The sequence below is a fragment of the Somniosus microcephalus genome, chromosome 11 (genome assembly GCF_052327205.1).
Source record: "Somniosus microcephalus isolate GS21.2 chromosome 11, FLI_Smic_1.0, whole genome shotgun sequence".
NCBI lineage: Eukaryota > Metazoa > Chordata > Chondrichthyes > Squaliformes > Somniosidae > Somniosus > Somniosus microcephalus.
The window spans coordinates 54,428,999-54,447,854 of record NC_140997.1 but is presented as its reverse complement, the minus strand read 5'-3'; the positions used below and the strand labels follow the sequence as shown (position 1 = coordinate 54,447,854).

The following is an 18,856-nucleotide window of genomic DNA, read 5'->3' as shown; positions in this document are numbered from 1 at the left end:
TAAATTTGGGTCTTCTGTCTTTGTGTTATATGGAGGGCATTGTGGTTGCTAAGGAAAAGTTTGTTTAGCACCCAATTTTTCTGCATTGTGCTGATGAAGTGGAAAATGGTTGGTTTTAGTTTAAAAGTTCAGCTTGTTTTAAAATGGCCACATCAGGGCCAAAGGGGAAATATTAGTATGTTATTCTCTGAGCTGAATTTTACAGGTAATGTCTTCTTTCCTTATCCTCAGCTGCTTTTTCATTCTTTCTGTCTTCTTTCATGCCCTAATTATGGAAGTTCTTGACTGCGATCACTGGTGTTGGTGAATTTGCTCTGTAAGGCTTAGTGTATATTCATCGGAACTAAGGAATATCCTGAAGAACTGTATTTTGACTTGAGTATTGATTTAAAAAAAATCTTTTTACCTCCCCTGCCCTCAGTTATTTTCCAGTATTGGGCCATGCAATGTAAAGGAATTTCAAACTTGGTCGTCAAAATAAGAATTGAGTTGTGTAAGCGGTGCACTACATTGATCTCTGTGCATTAACTGTGGGGAAGTACTGTAGCCCATTTGCAGTACTGACCCGGCTGAGATCAACTAACTGCATAGACCAGGAATCAAACCTGGTACCTTCCTAGTCTTTACGGCTCAGTATTACATTAGACAGCCCATCTGCCTATATCAAATTTGCTTCACAGTGGGCTGGAGTTGCTAACTGTGTGGGCACACACCGAATTGCTAAAATGCCTGTATTTTTCAGTTGGCTGAAAAATGGAGATGTTTGTTTGGTTGCAAAGATGCAAGTATTTTTAAAGTTGTACTGTACGACCCTTGTTTGCAATCAGTGCAGCAGGGGAAAAAAACTATTTGTCTAGATGGCCCAGATTGCACTTTTATTTCTGAATACATTTGACTTATTTAAAAAAAAGTGTTCTTTTTGCAGGTCCTGAGGGGGGAGCTGCTGCTTCTGGTTATGCATCTGGCATTGCTGCTGGCAGCGCTGGTGGAAGCAGCAAAACCACAGCAAAGAGTTTATCTTCCATCTCTGGAGAAAAGGAGGAAGGGAACAAGAAGAAAGTTCGTAGACAGTGGGAGTCCTGGAGTGCAGAGGATAAAAACTCATTCTTTGAAGGGCTGTATGAGGTCTGAGTGGTTTCCAGAGTTAAAAGTGTAATATGTTAATTTGATGTCTGCAATATTAGTGCTAAGGGGAAAGAGTATGATTCTCTAATACATGTGACTTAAAATCTGATTAACAGTTAAACTTATCTATTACTTTGAGTTACAAGGTGTTGTCATGGGATAAATGCTTACATTTCAATGGTTTCCCGTAGGATCATTGCTTTACCTCACCCCCGCCCCCATCAACAACCCCTACCAATAGAGGTACCCCATAACAACTATTGCAAAAAAAAACAGACTGACACACAAATAGTACTGTAACCCATGGGTTCTAGATGTCATTAAGTTGTGAGTCTTGCATTACAAACTAGTTTTACAATAATGCTGATCCCATATTATATGTATTGGGGCCAATTGCTATAGAACATCCTTTACCTGGTTGTTGAAATGCTTTATAAAGATCTGACCTTTATTTTGGATTTGCCCTGGATAAATCTGGTGGCTTTTGATGTGGTAATACAAGCTAGTGATCACATTAATTGTCCATGTAGAATATTGTGTGATTATAAGTAAAGGAGCTAAATTGTTCTTTATAATCGGTTTTAAACTGCATGAAGAATGGGTAAGTATGCAACAGGTGCATTACACTAATGAAAAAATAATCAAACAATAAATACTTTATAATTCCCTAACTTTCATGTCTCTCTACTCTTTCCTTCCCTAATGTCTCCCAACCAGAGCTAACGGTAAATAGTGCAGCTTTATGTATTGGTAATTAATAATAAAGTGGAGCACGTGTCAGAGTCTTTCAAGTTTATACATTTCCATTTAACCATTAAAATGTGTTTGCTGAGAGGGTACAATTTTACATTAATATTTTCCATCCTGACTTTTGTTGATCCATCTTATTCCACTGCTTTCCTTTTGTGGTCCACTTCAGTGGCACCACTCAAGTAAAGTGGCTTTCCTCTAATGCTTTTCCTTCTGTCCCTGCGCAGTTAGCTTTGACATCCCTCAAGCTATCCCCCTTGGCCTCTCCTATTCCATATTTATATTCTACCCTCAGCAGCATCATTCACAAGAATGGGGGAAGCGTTTGTACGCATGCTGACGACACATATCGCCGCCAGCCCCCTATATTACATGACTGATCGCCGCCAGCCCCCTATATTACATGACTGATCATGCCGTCTGATACCACATCTTGGATGAGCCAGCTCAGCATTGACAAGATGGAAGCCATCCGATTCTCTCGACTATCTCTCCCTGGCTGCTTGCTCAGACTGAGTCCTAAAAAACTGGTTTGATTTTACTCATATTTCCATTTATCTGAACAGCAGTATTAATATATTTTTCATTTATTTTGTAGCATGGGAAGGATTTTGAGGCAATACAGAATAACATAGCTCTGAAGTACAAGAAGAAAGGGAAGCCAGCAAGTATGGTGAAAAATAAGGAGCAGGTTCGGCACTTCTACTACCGTACTTGGCACAAGATCTCCAAATACATCGACTTCAATAATGGTGAATACAGAATCCATGGGGAATTACTGCATCCTTGCTCTGCTACTTAGTGTTTTTTTACCTCATGATGGTCATTGGACATTTGTCCTGTTTCAGCATGGTTTGCTGTATGTGTAGCTCAAAATGTCATCATTTACTATGGAATACCATAGTGGTTATCCAACTACATTTACCGAGAATGGTAAATTCCTTAATTTCCCATTTAAAATAGCCTGCTATTGCTGCATTTGTGGTTATACATTTTTCTCCATGTTGACGTCCTAGATTCTTGTCAGTAGAGAGTTGGTCATCAGACATTGCCCTAGTGGCACTCTCTCAACCTACTTTTTGTATTAAAAAAACTACTAAATTTCCCTAATCTGGCATTTGAACTGAGTTGATTTTCCAATTAATCCGATTTACATGTATAAATTATGTGCATTCACTAAAATTTAGTGAAGAGAAACGGTAGTATAGGAATAAGCACGTGAATTGTAATTACATGCAAGAAAGTAGTTTTTCTTTGGCTAAATTGATTTTTTACTCAAATAAGCCAAGTTGCAGAGATCTGTTCATCCTGTTCAACATGGGCAAACCTGACTGACAAAATAAACCTGTAATCATCATCTGTAGCAGGAGTACAACTTAATTTTGCTGTGATGGACCTGAACAATCCAATTAAACTCCAAGGTGGCGGAGTGCAGAAATGAATTCATCCTTGCTCCAGTGAAGGCACAGGGCCGAGTGATGCAATGCACAAGCATTTCTGACAGTGCTGCAAGTTACTGAAACTCTGTCTTGGAGAATCCTGGGAAAACATGTTCATTCTGTAAATGATGATTTGGGATAGTTGTTAAATATTCATAGTTTTCAATGACTTGTTTCTCCAGCAGTCTAGTCAACCCACATATTCTCCCTTCAGTAGTTGGGAGACATTTATGAAGAACTACTATTTTACTTTACATTTTCAATGGAAAAGAAAATTGGGTGGGGTGTAAAACGAGCTGCCAATTCACTATCGCCCATCTTGCGCTATCACAGAAGACTAATTTCGCCTCCAGGGTTCCTACAAGTAGCTCATCAGCACTGTTGGATGTGGCTTTCATCTTTACTGGGGAGGAAGCAAAATAACAGAACAGTCAGGCTTATAACTTGGCAAACATTGGGAAAACTGGTGCATTTAAAACAAAACCTCAGGGAAATAAATTTGGTCTAATTTAATTAAATGGCCTTGCACATTGTGCCCTTTGTTCTCGTCCTTCTAAGTGAACTAGGATACAACAAATGCTGAAACTGATTTCTTTTAAGCTATGGGTGGGTAAAGTAAGAGGGACTTGCTGACTTCATCAGCGTGTCTTCATTCTTTTAGTTATTGTCTGTTTCCTCCCTCCTCCTCTTGGAAGTGTTAGGGTAAGACTCTATGGGTGTTGGTTGTTCTGAGGTACCCTGCCCGAGTAGCCTTTGTGCGAGCCTAGACAGTGAGTAGTAATAGGCTACAACTTGGGAATCCATCAAATCTGATCTCATTCCTCTCCTCACCTGTAGTTATGTCAATGTAACTTCTAGCAGAGATCAGTGGATAGTGACCGACCATGGTAATCCTAGTTGATTTTCTTCTTCCTAGAACAAGCTCTTGCTAGTAAACTGGCAAGTTGGTTGAACGGTGACCTAATCCTAAAAGAATTCTGAATTGTATTTTCTTTGCAGTGTTCTCTCGAGGACTGAAGAAATCCTCTCAGGAGCTCTATGGGCTAATATGTTATGGAGAACTACGCAAAAAAATTGGTGGATGTGAGTATTTTAATGAGATTTAGTAGAGAAGGAAGCTTTGTGTGGTTGCTGTAATTGGAACTAGTCTTTTGGATTCCTGTTACTACTTCATAGACATTGATGGTAACTATTTATAGCCTTAAAATATCTCGTTTCTCAATAATTAGTAATTGCCATTATATTAGCTTCTATGAATCCCATTACTTGCTAGATGGAACTAGTCCTCATCTAAAACCCCTGCTTTGCCCCCTGCAAATTGTCGTGTTTTTATTGGGATAGTTTCTGAATTCCAATCTACCTGAAATCTAAATACCCCATATATTATGTCAATTCAGCTTTGTGAAGGGTTTAACACTTCCTGGTGCATGTTCTAAATAGCTACCTTCACCATGAATAAATGCATTGTGTTCATTGGGCTATCAGTTGATAATGTTTATTCCATGTGTTGCTTCATAGTGTGGATACTTGAAAAATATTTGATTTGTTCAAGGCTTCCATTATCAGAGGTGTAATTGTTTTATTGAGACGTTTGGATGTAAAAGATCCTATGAGACTATTTGAAAAAGGATAGGGAATTTGCCTCATGTCCTCCTCGTATCAGCACCACCAAAAGCAGACTAACTAGTCATGCATCTCATTTACTGTTTGTGGGATATTGCTATGTGTTAATTAGTCATCAAGTTCACCTACATAAGGACTGTGATTCCTTTTCAAAAGTAAACAGTGGATGTGAAGCACTAAGGGAAATCCTTGGGACAAAATAAAGTTTTATATAAGTGCAACTTTTTTCTTTCTAGATTAGGTGGCTCACAAAGAGAGAAACACCGATGCAGACTTACTGGCCCAAGTGGCTCTTTTCTGTGTTGCAACATTCTATGGAGAATTTTGAAGCCACTTGGAATCTGGTGGCGTAATGGAAAATCGTGAGTACATTGCTCATGATATTCCTCCCATTAATGTGGATGGGTGGAGTATTGCAAGCAAAATGCCCATGATTTTCTGGCAAAAAGGAAGGCAGGTTATTATCTGAACGGCAATAGATTAGGAGAAGGGGAAGTGCAACAAGACCTGGGTGTCCTTGTGCACCAGTCGCTGAAGGTAAGCATGCAGGTGCAGCAGGCAGTTAAGAAGGCAAATGGTATGTTGGCCTTCATAGCGAGAGGATTCGAGTACAGGAGCAAGGATGTCTTCCTGCAGTTGTACAGGGCCTTGGTGAGACCACACCTTGAGTATTGTGTGCAGTTTTGGTCACCTTATCTGAGGAAGGATGTTCTTGCCATGGAGGGAGTGCAGCGAAGATTCGCCAGACTGATACCTGGGATGGCAGGAATGACGTATGAGGAGAGATTGGGTCGATTGGGCTTATATTTGCTAGAGTTTAGAAGAATGAGAGGGGATCTAATTGAAACTTATAAAATTCTAACAGGACTAGACAGACTAGATGCAGGAAGAATGTTCCCGATGGCGGGGGGAGTCCAGAACCAGGGGTCACAGTCTAAGGATAAGGGTTAAGCCATTTAGGACAGAGATGAGGAGGAATTTCTTCACCCAGAGAGTGGTGAACCTGTGGAATTCTCTACCACACAAGGCAGTTGAGGCCAATTCATTAAATATATTCAAGAAGGAGTTGGATATATTTCTTGAGGCTAAAGGGATCAAGGGATATGGGGAGAAAGCAGGGACAGGGTACTGAATTTGGATGATCAGCCATGATCTCATTAAATGGCGGAGCAGGCTCAAGGGGCCGATTGGCCTACTCCTGCTCCTATCTTCTATGTTTCTATGTAAGTTGCGTGCTGTATGTGAGGCTCTGCAAGTGGCACAGGACCGTGAAAAGTTCTGTCTTCAATTATATTTCATTCCATGAATTTGGAGCACTCGGTCAGAGCAGGATGTATTTGGGTTAGATGAACTGATGCAAGATCTACATATGGATGTTCTGCTTTAAGTATTCAAAAAAAATTGTCCTGGTGTTATTACACACCAACTCATATGATATCTCTGTTCTGATAAATGTTTAGTGACTGTGTACAGGTGAGTTTTACAGTAAAGCACATTCTGAAGAAGGACTGTGGCCTCAAGCAAGCAATTAACTCAATCTAAAATTATAGATTGCATACTAATTTAATGCTGTGATAATGCATTTACTTCATAGGCATGGATGACAAAAATGCAGCTAAACTCAATGAATTAATTCAAGCTGGGTAAGTGACTTTTGTAGTTTTAAGAGGAAACCTAGTACCATCAGACAATGATTTAGTGTAACTGAACATGACCATCATCCATAGTGTCCTCAAACTGAAACTTAACATTCTTTTCGAAGTTTAAAAAAGTAAATATATGATAATTTGATATAAATTGATTACTAGAATTTATAGCCTTATTTTGTATCTGTCTGCTGGATTATTATGGTTGTGATGGCATGTGGCGGTCTCTAATGACAACGGAGGAAGATCCACCAACACCACCAAAATATATCAGAAGAATGCCAAATCCTATTAAGTGTGCTCACTGTACTTTCCTCCTGAGTCAGTGATTTTCCTGCCTAACTAACCGCCTTGACTTTGTTGAAGAAGTGACTTTTTCAGGATGTTGGAAAGCCCTATGATATAATGCACCAAGACTTCCAAAAAGTCTTTGATAAAGTTCTACATTAAAGGCTGCTACACAAGCTTATGTCATTGGATATCATTGGTAAAACTTGGAGGTGGATAAATAATTCACTGAAAGAGAGGATACAGTAGGGGAGTGATGTTGTGCTGGATAGATGTACTGAATGGATTGCTCTAGGGATTGATGCAGAAGCTTCTTTCTTCTGATCTAACTAAGCAATTTGGCTTCAGAAACGCAAAGTAAGTTGGTCAAATTTGCAGAGTTACTAAACTGGTGGGGGGTTGGGGGGGGGGGGCAGTAGAGCCTGATGAAGCAATTGAAGAATTAAAGAAGGACCTAGACAATATTTGTAAGTGGACAGAACTATTGCCAATGAGATTCAATACAGTTAAGTGCAAGAATATACGCGTTGGAAGAAAACTGGGACAGGTAATTAATGATGTTAAACTAACGAGGGTAGAGACTGAAAGATCTGAAGTGATAGTAGACTAAACAGTTTACTTATTTCCAACATTTTCTGTTTTTATTTCAGATTTCCAGTTTTTCCTTTTTATTTTACTGACCATGTACAGTGATTTCAGAGCATCAATTATCCTAGCAAAACAATATTCCCAGATCAATAGAGTACAAGTCTGAGGCCATCATTGCTCTGGTTAAGCACACCTTGGATACTGTTTCACTTCTGGTCACCAAGGCACAAGGAACGTTTCAAGCCTTGGAAGTGGTGCAAAGAATGGCCACAAGACTGATTGCTCGAATCCGAGGACAGAGTTATGAGGAAGGGTTATAAAAATGTGGACGCTTCAGCTTTGAAAGCAGGGGAATTTAAAAGGACTTTATAGAAGTATACAAGATACTAGGTGGAATTGAAAAGGTTAATCCTAAATACAATTTCAGATACAACCACAAGGAATCGTAATACCAACTTGCAAAAGGCAAGTTCAGGCCTGATAGCAGCAAACACATCTTCGCACAAAATGACTAATATCTGGAGTGGTCTTATGGGAAGGAAACAAATCCTTGCTTCATTCAAAAGGCATTTGGATGCATTTATTGAGGGATCGTAAGTTTGTATTAATTAGATGGGTGCGGATGGTCTTCCTCTCTTTGTAATGGTGGTCTGTGTTGTGGTCCTTCATGCTAAGGTTTTGTGAGCTGGCCAATCGGACTGCTTGGAAGACTTGCTAATTGGAACAGTAGGATCCCATGATGGAGACTCCTGTGCTGATTCAGAAGGCTCTTTGCCATAGTGACTTCAGATGGGTAGCCAGATCTTTATTGGAACAACATGTAGAAAGCAGTTGCTTTATAATTTGTCAAGTGAATGTTGAAGTTATAAGATGGTCTTGTCTTTCTCCTTGATCAAAGTAATTGTGATTCTCTTTCTAACTGATTCAGGGCCACCACGGTGCGATACAAAGGCCGCAATTTGCGTATAAAGGCGCCAATGTGCCGAGCTTTGAAAAAACTCTGCGATCCTGATGGTAAGTTCTAGAAAGTGATGTTTGTAACCAAGTAAAATTAAATTCCTGAGGAACTGTTTTAAGAAGGTATTAGCAGCAGCCAAGGGGCAAGAGGAAGGACATATAGAGGGAAGGTGTGAGTCTTTGCATCTGGTGGCATACTGTTGGAGCAAATAAGTTATCAAATCTGACGAAGAGCTGGTAAGATCCAGAAACGGGCAGTGAGTGAATGTGAAACTGGTAATTATTTAGATTTACTGACAAGATTTTCAGCTTTTATCTGAAGGGGATTTCCAACTGATTATGAAGATAGTGAATACAGAATAACAACTTCCTCCTATTGCTTTCTCATCTCAATCTGTATTGATATCCTGAGATCAGGTCTGTCGGGTAACAATTCAAAAATCTATTAAATTAATACTGCCCCCCTTTGCAAGTATGAAAGAGCGCAAGCTCTTTTTTTTCTCCGTCATAATGCCTATTTGGAGCTTTGCTATGTAGTAGATTTTTAAAAAATCCTTTTATTCCTTTGCATTGGAAGTTATGCCTTGATAGTAATATTTCATACTCCTTCGTTACACTTCCTCTATACATTAAATGAGATAGTGGATACCAGTTAGTAAGTTGCAAGGGTGTAATTCAAGATTTCGACTGACCAGGACAGTCTGCCTGGTTCATTGATGGGCTCTAAAGAAGTCCTCAGTGGGGCAGGGATTCTTTCCTGTCTGCCAGAAGCAACCCTGCAAGCCAACGCCCTAATAAGTAGGGTGGCCACAACTGAACAAGCAGCAGGAAGCTTGCCAGTGCTCTGTATTGGTAAGCTGCTTGGTTTTAGCTGGTTAAACTTCAGCAGTACTCCTGAGTACACTTGGGGATTCCTAAGCCTTGGCATAGGCCTGCCTCTCTGTTTTCTGGGCTTAGCTAAATGGGATGTGCCCCAATTGGGACAATGTTTGTGCTTCATATTGCAATAAAAACACTATATAGATTTTTCACTGATTTGGTTACAGACTATTGAGGATGGTGATGGATTTTTGTACATGCCAGAAACTTGGCAGACCACAAAAAGCTTGATCCATTACCTGAAAGTCCAGAAGTCAAGATTTAACTTAGAATTGTATACACATTTTTCATTTCCATATCTCATGTTTGCTCGGCACTTCTGTCAACTTCTTGCATTATAAATTCCTGTGACCACATTTATAATGAAAACTGGTCATTCTGTAGAATCATAGAATGGTTACAGCACAGAAGGAGGCCATTCAGCCTGTCGAGCCTGTGCCAGCTCTCTGCAGGAGCACTTCAGCTAGTCCCACTCCCCCGCCCTTTCCCTGTAGCCCTGCAATTTTTTTTTCAGGTACTTAGCCATTTCCCTTTTGAAAACCACGATTGAATCTGCCTCCAGCACCATTTCAGGCAGTGCCTTCCAGATCATAACCACTCGCTGCGTAAAAAAAGTTTTTCCTCGTGTTGCGTTTGGTTCTTCTGCCAATCACCTTAAATCTGTGTCCTTTGGTTCTTGACCCTTCTGCCAATGGGAACAGTTTCTCTCTATCTACTCTGTCTAGACCCCTCATGATTTTGATCTCCTCGCAACCGTCTCTGCTCTAAAGAGAACAACCCCAGCTTCTCTAGTCTATCCACATAACTGAAGTCCCTGGAACCATTCTTGTAAATCTTTTCTGCACCCTCTCTAAGGCCTTCACATCTTTCTTAAAGTACGGTGTCCAGAATTGGACACAATACTCCAGTTGTGGCCGAGCCAGTGTTTTATAAAGGTTCATCATAACTTCCTTGCTTTTGTACTCTATGCCTCTATTTATAAAGCCCAGGATCCTGTATGCTTTTTTTTCTCAACCTGTCCTGCCACCTTCAATGATTTGCGCACATATACCCCCAGGTGTCTCTCTTCATGCATCCCCTTTAGAATTGTACCCTTAAGATTATATTGCCTCTCCTTGTTCTTCCTACCAAAATGTATCACTTTGCACTTTTCTGCGTTAAATTTCATCTGCCACGTGTCCGCTCTTCTGCCAGTGGAGGCACTGTACCCCCACCATTGCCAGGAGGGTATAATTACAGCATGACAAGTTTAAAGCTTCTCTCATTCCTCTTTTACTTCTCTGTCTTTTCTTCTTTCCTTTTGGGTAATAGGTGGTGGATAGTGTGGCGACAAAAAAGACCACCAAGGCTGCAGTCTGAATTTGGGGTGACGTTTTGAGGAAAATATGGCCCTCAAAAACTCCGTTCCCATCCCTACCCGAATCACTTGTACTTCCTCTCGCCCCCTTCCTCCATTTACAACCCCTATACCTTTATTTTGCCATTATCTCTTCTATTTCCCACTACCCCTCACTCCCATCAGTACCCTTACCTCTTCCCCTTCAACCCCCTGGCCATTGACTCTTTCTTCCTGTGGGTGAACGGCAAGAGGCTGGAGGCCCTCTGTTCCCTCCTGTCTTTCCCTTTTCCCCCCCCCCCCCCCCCCCAAACTGTCTTTTAACTGTCTTTTTTTAATTGTTCTTAGGAATTAGTGATGAAGAGGATCAGAAACCCGTCCGACTTCCTCTGAAAGTGCTCCTTGAGCTCCTGCCACGCAGTAACTATACCTGGGCAAGAGTTCAGAGTTTGGCACAGAATCCTCGACTAAGGTAGAGGCTGAATTTCTAATCTGTTTATTTATGATTGATTCATTCCTTTGTTTGGCCAATGACCAAATAGAGAGCCTACCCTATTGTGCACTTGTGTTGCCTTTTTGTAGCTTTTCCTTTTATATAGCACAACTTGAGAGTCTCCAGTATCTCAGTGTGAAACTTTTATATAAGTGAACAAAAGTCCTGCATAAGTTAAATACTCCAGGCTTTTTATTGACATTTAGCAGAACAGGACTTGAGAGCCATATTAACAAATGTGTCAGCTGGAGGGGAACTGATTTTCACGTCAGTAGGTATTGCTTAACAGCCATTTTGAATGGGTTATTTGAGACAAAGTATACTTAATGGTTGTACATACTGTAAACAGTTTACATATGATGTACTGTAGAAATTATTAATTTAATGTCAGAGGAAACTAAACCTACAGGGCATTTCCCAGCCTTGTTAACATTATTGAACGTTCAATTTGTTGAATTGCATCAGTCACCCTAGAGTATTCCTTCATCAGTGACCAGTGGTAAACTTGATTTTTCTTGTATTCCTCTCATCTATCCCTCCCTACATCCATAGATGAATAAAGTGGGCAGGCCTCCAATTGTCTGCCAGTTGATCTGCTTTGGAAATCTCCTCCCTGCAATTCCATAACTCCCTGTATTGGTATGACAGATCAAGAACTCTCCATGTGCAGAATGATGGCTGTAAATCCCCATCCATCCACTTTATGAAGCAATATGTTGCTGCTTTTGTATGCTTTGTCACTTCACAACTAAGGAGTTAAAGTTGATTCTGGAGTTTCTCTGCTGGGAGCTATCAATTGCATTTGTAAGCCGAATGACAGCATATTATATTTTTAGTCCTTCGCTTTAAACAGCATCACTAATGACTGAGTTACAATATGCAATGTGATATTGTTATTAGCAATACACTCTTTGATGAACCAGGTTTTATTGCCTTGCAGGATGATGGTGGAGCTGCACCGGAAAGTTTCCAGTCTCATTGAATTCCTTAAACATAAATGGGCTTTACAAGAATTCAGAATTGTATCCTTTTCAACTAACGGCAAACAAAGAAACCCTGGGACCAATTTATCAGCGAACACCAGGTGGACAGTTGGCGAAGCAATCTCACTGCCTGCCTGCCTGATGCCCTCAGTGAGAGACCCTAGCCATTTTAATGGTCGGGCCTCATTTGCTTGTGATTGGCGAACTGGAAGCGCTGAAGCAGCGCTCACAGGCAGCTCGCAGATCCGGGGTGGGGGAAATCTGGTGACGCCTCTGTGGAGCCAAGCTTAAAGTGGAGAGGTGGCAGGGAGCACGGAGGGGCTGGCAGTGGGTGGGAAGATTTTTCTGGGGCTAGAAGGAACCTCCACATTCCTCCTGTTCCAGCCTTACCATTGCTGTTTTTGTGAGTGGCCTGTAGTAGTCCCTTTAAGGACCGCTGGTTAGGCCGCTCTACGCCTAGTACCAATGGGCGGACCATGTATGGCACATACTCTGCCTATTGGTACCTGAAAAAATTGCATTGGAGCCTTAAGTACGTCGTTGGACATGATTTGCTTGCCTTAATGAGGCGCCCACCCATTTCCATGATTGGCTGGATTGGGAGTGGGAACAGGGCAGGAACTTCCGCCATAATTTTCAGAGCACTGCCGCCTCGTTCCCGCAGGGTGGAGGCAGTGAAAATCGGCGCTCGTGTGTGATACACGGATATACCTGGGAGCAAAACCATGATGTTTCCCCTTTTGTTCCTCTACCTTTTTTAAATGTGTTTTCTCCTTTTAAACACCCCCTTGTGCATGACCTGCGCTGTTCCCCTGCTGAGGGAAGGTGGAGCCCTTCACCCCAGCCTTTGCCAAAGACACAGAATATATCTTAATGCATGTTTCTATGAGGTACACAATTTTTTTTAAAAGGTACCACTTTGTCTTTGGCTGCTATTTAAAAAATTGTCCGGGTAGAATAGTTGCAGCGACTTAATGTAAATAAATTTATTTTGTACATGTCTTAATCGTATCTTAAGTAAATAAAAATGTATATCCCATACCTATGTCCGTTCGGTGCCTCCTGCCTCCGTTGTAATAGCTACATATCCAGTCTTTACCGTGTCTAATCATCAAGTACCTGCTAATGTTTCATCAACACTAACTTATGTAGGTTTGAACAAACTACACTCGGGAGATATTAAACCATTGTGCTGTAGCTAGGTTTATTGTGGTAAGTGTCAACCGTGGCTCTACCACTCTCGCCTGAGACAGAAGGCTCAAGCCCCATTGTAGAAACTTGAGCACATAATCTAGGCTGACATTACAGTGCAGTACTAAAGAAGTGCTGCACTGTCGGAAGTGCCGTCTTTTAGATGAGACAACAACAACTTGTATTTACATAGTGTCTTTAACGTAGTAAAACGTCCCAAGGCGCTTCACAGGAGTATTATAAAACAAAATTTGACACCGAGCCACATAAGGAGAAATTAGGGCAGATACCAAAAGCTTGGTCAAAGAGGTAGGTTTTAAGGAACGTGTTAAAGGAGGAAAGAGGTAGCGAGGCGGAGTGTTTTAGGGAGGGAATTCCGTCGGCGAGGTTTAGGGAGACGTTAAACTGCGGGCCAACGTTCCCTTTAAGCTGCGCAGCTGTCTCGAGGTCCCGGGCAGCCGGTGAGCCGGCTTCACAATGCAAAAAAACGCACATGCGTGGAAGTTTGAATGGGCCGCACAGCCTGTTAATGGGGCCGCGCGGCCGAAAAAAAAATTAGGGGGAACATTGCTGCAGGCCCAGTCTGCCCTCTCGGGTGAATGTAAAAGATCCTGTGGTGCTATTGGAAGAAGAGCAGGGAGCTTCTCCTTGTGTCCTAGCCAACATTTATCATTCAACCAACATCACTAAAACAGATTATTTGGTAATAGGGACCTTGTGTGCAAAATTGGCTGCTGTGCTTCCCTACATTACAACAGTGACTACACTTCAAAAGTAGTTCATTGGCTGTGAAAAACCTTGCAACATCCTGCAAGGTGCACTATGAATGTAACTTCTTTTGTTCTTTCCTTCCCTCTTTCCCTAGTAACAATAAGTCCAGTACTGTCTGACTGTGGTTAGAGTGCCACCAATTAAACTAAGCTGACATGACTCAAAAATTAGGTAAATCAATTGTAATTCATCCAAGTAGGATTCTCCAAATGTCTTGTCTCTAGTTTCTCCTTAACTTTATGTTCTTCAGCGTAAATCATTAGAAGAACGCCAGCAAGACTCTGGAGATGGTGAATCGAGGATTGTGGGGCTTGAGGAAAAGGCCGAACTCCATCTCTATCCTGCAGAGAACTGTACCTTAACTGCACTGCCTGGAGTGGCAAAGGTGGTTCACTCGAAAGCCTGCTGTACAGTGCACTGGCAGGAAACGGGAAGGTGCAGACAGAACATAAAGGACACTCATTTGCTCCCACAAGCACAGATCCTAGCTAGAGCCTCTGTCACAAAGGATCTGACTGTTCCTCTCAGCCAGGGAGCACAGGGCACAATGAAGGGACATGTTAAACAAATACGGGCCACAACAGATGGGCGAACTGGTAGCAAAACGACTGGGTTGTTGACTGGAGAAGGAGCACAAAGCACTGAAGAGGAATCGCCTTCTTTGGAAGGTATCTCTGTTGAAGAGGCAGCTTCCAACCAGGAAAGTCCAAAAGCAGAGGAGTTTTTTGACGTGGGACAAGAATTAGGAGAAAATGGAGAAAATATATTTAATTCACCCAAAGCTAATTCCGATGTTTCCACTGAAGAATGCAATGGTAATGAAGCACCTCTAATGGAGTCCCCAGAAGCAGCTACCACTGCTGAGCTCTCTGTGTGTGGGGGGATTGTGAACACTGATGAGGCATCCCTCTTGGACCCAGTTCCTCGTTACATGAAGTCTTGTCAAAATTTAGTAGTTCCAGAGAGGTGTGTGTGTAAGGATAAATCCTCTGAAAAGGATGTTACTGCCTCAGGCATAAATGGATTTTCTGGTGATCCCAGTGCTGTGCATTCGGGAACTATAGAAGTGATGGAACTCAACACTGAACAGTTTGCAACTTCAGGGCCACAGTTACCCAACAATACCACTTCAAAATCGTCCAGTTCAACTACACTAGATGATAGTGATAATAGGACCCTACCTGCCATTTGCACTCATGAACAGCCAGTGGCATGCACCCAGGAGGTGCCTGATACTGACTGTCTTATGAAGCAGACCTTGATAATTGCTTCGCCCTCTCAGGGACAACCTAGTAGTGCCAGCATTGTTCCAAAGCCACCAAAAGAGGATGCTACCCACTTGACCCAGCAGATGCAGGAGGATGGCTGGAGCCCGAGTACCTCTGAGAATTTGACATTGGCTGAATTGTACCTCATGTTGGGGAAACCCAACAAACTGCAGCTTGAGTATGACTGGGTACAGACCCAGCGGAATAACGCAGAGGAAACTGAGAGGACAAGGGGTGCAAGTCCGAGGTTATTGAAGTGCTTGCTGCAAATTATCACCACTGAAGTGAATCCTAAACCTGTAAGTATACTGGGCAGGTGGGTGGGATTGAAAGGCATGGTTTCTGTTAAAATGGTTTGAATTCAGATGGTATTTTAAAGGCATAGTGAAAGAAGGAATATTTAAAACCATTTTACATTACTTTGGTTTTTACTTTATAAAAAAAAAGTCCCAGAAGCTAAAGGATGTTAGAAGGTAACTGTGGTAAGTACCTATCTATAGACTAGTTTTACTTTGGGTTTACTTTAAAGGGAGAAAAGTTTAAAATATTAGCATTTACCGTGCACCACGGAGAAGCCTGCTGTCACTCCATTGCAGGTCGTACATACTAGAGCAAAGTTCTGGAGGGGCTTAAACTGGGCAGCTCCCATTACAATGCTTCTGTTCATGATCACTTACATCCATGCATTCAGCATTTTTAGAGACCAATTGCAAGTCAACACTTCAGGAGCCTAAGATCCCATGTCATTTTCCTTGAAGTCCTTTTAAGATCAAAACTTATTTTTTTTAAAGTAGATGTAAACCAACTGAAGTGATTTATAGCTATGTACACATTTTAGTATTATACTCGGGCTTCCTTCATTCTTAAATGGCAATACTAATGACCTCATTGAAGAAACTCTGCAGCTGATTACTTTATTCCTGTGAAAATATTTTCCCTGGTTATTTCCAGCACTTTGGAAATAAAGGCAAATATTTACAAACTGTACAGGGGGAAATCTATGATCACTAAGTGGTGTTTCAGTAGAATTTCTCCAAGTCTCCCAGCAGTTAAAAGGGTCGATTTGTAAGAAATCTTATCCATTCTTCATGTCCCTGGGTCACTGCTTGATTTATCAGAGCAGAAATTGTGAGGCACCTCTGCTAGTACAGAGTCTCAATAAATGGTCCAAATGGATGACATCTTGTGCAAAAGTTGGTGCATAAAATGTAAATCCTGATATTTTGAGTTTTGGAAGCTTTACTCTTGGTATGTATGAATGTGGTTCTTCCTTGTGCACCAAGCTGCCAGCTGGGAATACAAATGCCATTATCGTAGAGTTCAGACTACAGGCAAAGTTCATGTTCAGCAGAGCCTAGAAAATTAACATTAAATTGCACATAGAAATAAATACAGGATCTTTTATTTTGGGCCACGACAGTGAAGAAAGTAGCACTTTGTATGTGCATTATTTCAAAATTTGTGGATTTTGCAGGTTTTAAACTTACACTTTACTCTGGTTCGTTCACTTCTGAAAAGAACCCTACCACTTGTTGGGATCTGCCATGGTCAACATTCACTTTAAAATGGGAAGCCCTGAGATAGCTACATTTTTGTGTGTATGGAAGAGATTCCAAAATGTTAGCATACTTTGATTCATGTTATTCCCTTAATAAAATCAATAAGGCATTAGGCACTAGGGCTTACAATTAATAGAAATTGTTCGCTACTATACCAATAGCTAAAATCATATTAGAAATTAAATCTTCTGCACAAATGTATGTTAACGGCAGTTTGTAAAAGCCTGTGTGTGAAACTCCCAGCGTGTTAGAACACTGAGTAGGGAACAAAAGTTGTTCAGTGAAAGCATTAAAATGGCATTGGACCAATCACACTACCACTGACTTCTTGTTAAATGTGGATCAGTGGACCAGTAGCGATTTGGAGACCTGAGGAATGCATAGAAGACTTTAGTGCTACTCTCTCATGCAGCTCTTTTGTAATGTATAGAGTCCAGAATCTAGCTCTGTGGCGACATCTCCAATGAAGTCAAACCATGAAGATCAGATGCACACTCCATCAGGGAAAGTGATCACTCTTGCACGTAGTCCTGGCTGTGTCCGAAATACTGCAGCAATTCGAACTAACAAAACAGTTACTCCTACCGCTGCTTCAGGTTAGTGCACTGTCCAGTGAGTCCAAGGAATGGTGATTTATCTGAAAAACTAAAGGTATACTGTGTTGTGCTGCTATGTAGAATCTTCTTCAATATTATCTGTTCCACTCAACATAGGTTTTATTGCTTCTGCAATATAGTCAAACTCTGATGTGTGAAGCAGTGATTTGAAGATCAGGACCAGCAGAGTTCAAAGATAGTGATTTTTATTGGTCCCAACTCTTTTCAGTATGCCTGGTACTTTTTGAACAGTACTGAACAATATAGAAAAGTTATTCTCTCCTTTCCGGCCAGTAATTCTAGGGGGAATATTAAGTTTTATAATTGCATACCTGCAATTTGCAGAATTCTGAGGTACAGTCCCCACTGGTTATAGCAGGAGCTTTGGTGTTGGCGCGATTTGTCTGCCATAAGAAGTGACGGTAAATTGTGAGATATCGGCCCAGAAATTCGGGTCGGGGGCTTCCCGCGGGTGTAAGCCCCCGACCTGCACTTACCTTGCGCGCTGGCAGTTGAGCTGTAGGGCCCCGTGGAATTCCGCTCCGGGGCCTGGCCCAACTGCCGGCACGCAGTGCTTGCGTGTCCCAGGGGCGCAGTTAGTTCGATGCGTCCCCTGGGATCACGTGGGCCATGGGCAGCCAATCGGAGGAGGGAAAAGCCCATTCATAAGTCTTGACGGGAAGAGCTGTCAAGACTTATAAATACTACGGCAGCCCCAAAATAGCAGTAAACCTTCAAATAATTTTTTTTAAAACATCACATTTTTTAAATAAGCTATAAATTACATTAAATAACTATTTTAAACAATAATTTAAATTTTTGAAAATTTTTTTTTTAATTTCCTAACGGGGCTAAAAATAAACTTGCCTTGCTTTAAAGTATTTAAAAATAATAAACCTGTGGAAAAAATGTTTTAATTTTAATTAATTGACCACTTACCTTGTAAAAAGCAGGCCTTACGCCTGCTTTTTAAATTTCTAAATCCTGCAAACTTACCCTCACGGAAAAACCTGTTTTTAAAAAAAAAAAAAAAAACGTAATTTCAAAGCGCACGCGCAGCCTCCCCCGCGCACGCGTTCGAACTCTGAACCCCTTTGATCAGAGGAACGGAAGTGCCGGTTTCCCGCGCATGCACGAAACCGGCACTTCCATTGGGCTTACGGGTGAGTACCCCGTGCGTACTCACCCGTGGAGACCCGAATTTCTGGGCCAATATAGTATTGCGTGTCTTTGTTATAATACTTGAGCTAATAAATTCAATATAAAAACTGTATCAGCAGAGTCGCTCAGCAATGCAACAATTGGTGAAATTTTAAATATTGCAAATTCCTTTTAATTAAAAATGCTTCTTTGTTTTCTTTCCA

The 18,856-nt window shown here is 41.3% G+C and overlaps 1 protein-coding gene across 2 annotated transcripts in view; it reads left to right on the top strand.

The window, feature by feature from the left end:
* cramp1 (cramped chromatin regulator 1) overlaps nucleotides 1-18,856 on the top strand; it is a 57,514-nt gene that overhangs the window by 12,960 nt on the left and 25,698 nt on the right. For both annotated transcript variants that reach the window (XM_086000675.1, XM_086000674.1), the window contains exons 3-11: nucleotides 926-1,125; nucleotides 2,474-2,627; nucleotides 4,314-4,397; nucleotides 6,532-6,580; nucleotides 8,388-8,473; nucleotides 10,980-11,103; nucleotides 12,065-12,146; nucleotides 14,320-15,636; nucleotides 17,327-17,492. In XM_086000675.1, coding sequence (XP_085856801.1) covers nucleotides 926-1,125; nucleotides 2,474-2,627; nucleotides 4,314-4,397; nucleotides 6,532-6,580; nucleotides 8,388-8,473; nucleotides 10,980-11,103; nucleotides 12,065-12,146; nucleotides 14,320-15,636; nucleotides 17,327-17,492 — 2,262 coding nt within the window. The remainder of the gene's footprint in view (nucleotides 1-925; nucleotides 1,126-2,473; nucleotides 2,628-4,313; nucleotides 4,398-6,531; nucleotides 6,581-8,387; nucleotides 8,474-10,979; nucleotides 11,104-12,064; nucleotides 12,147-14,319; nucleotides 15,637-17,326; nucleotides 17,493-18,856) is intronic.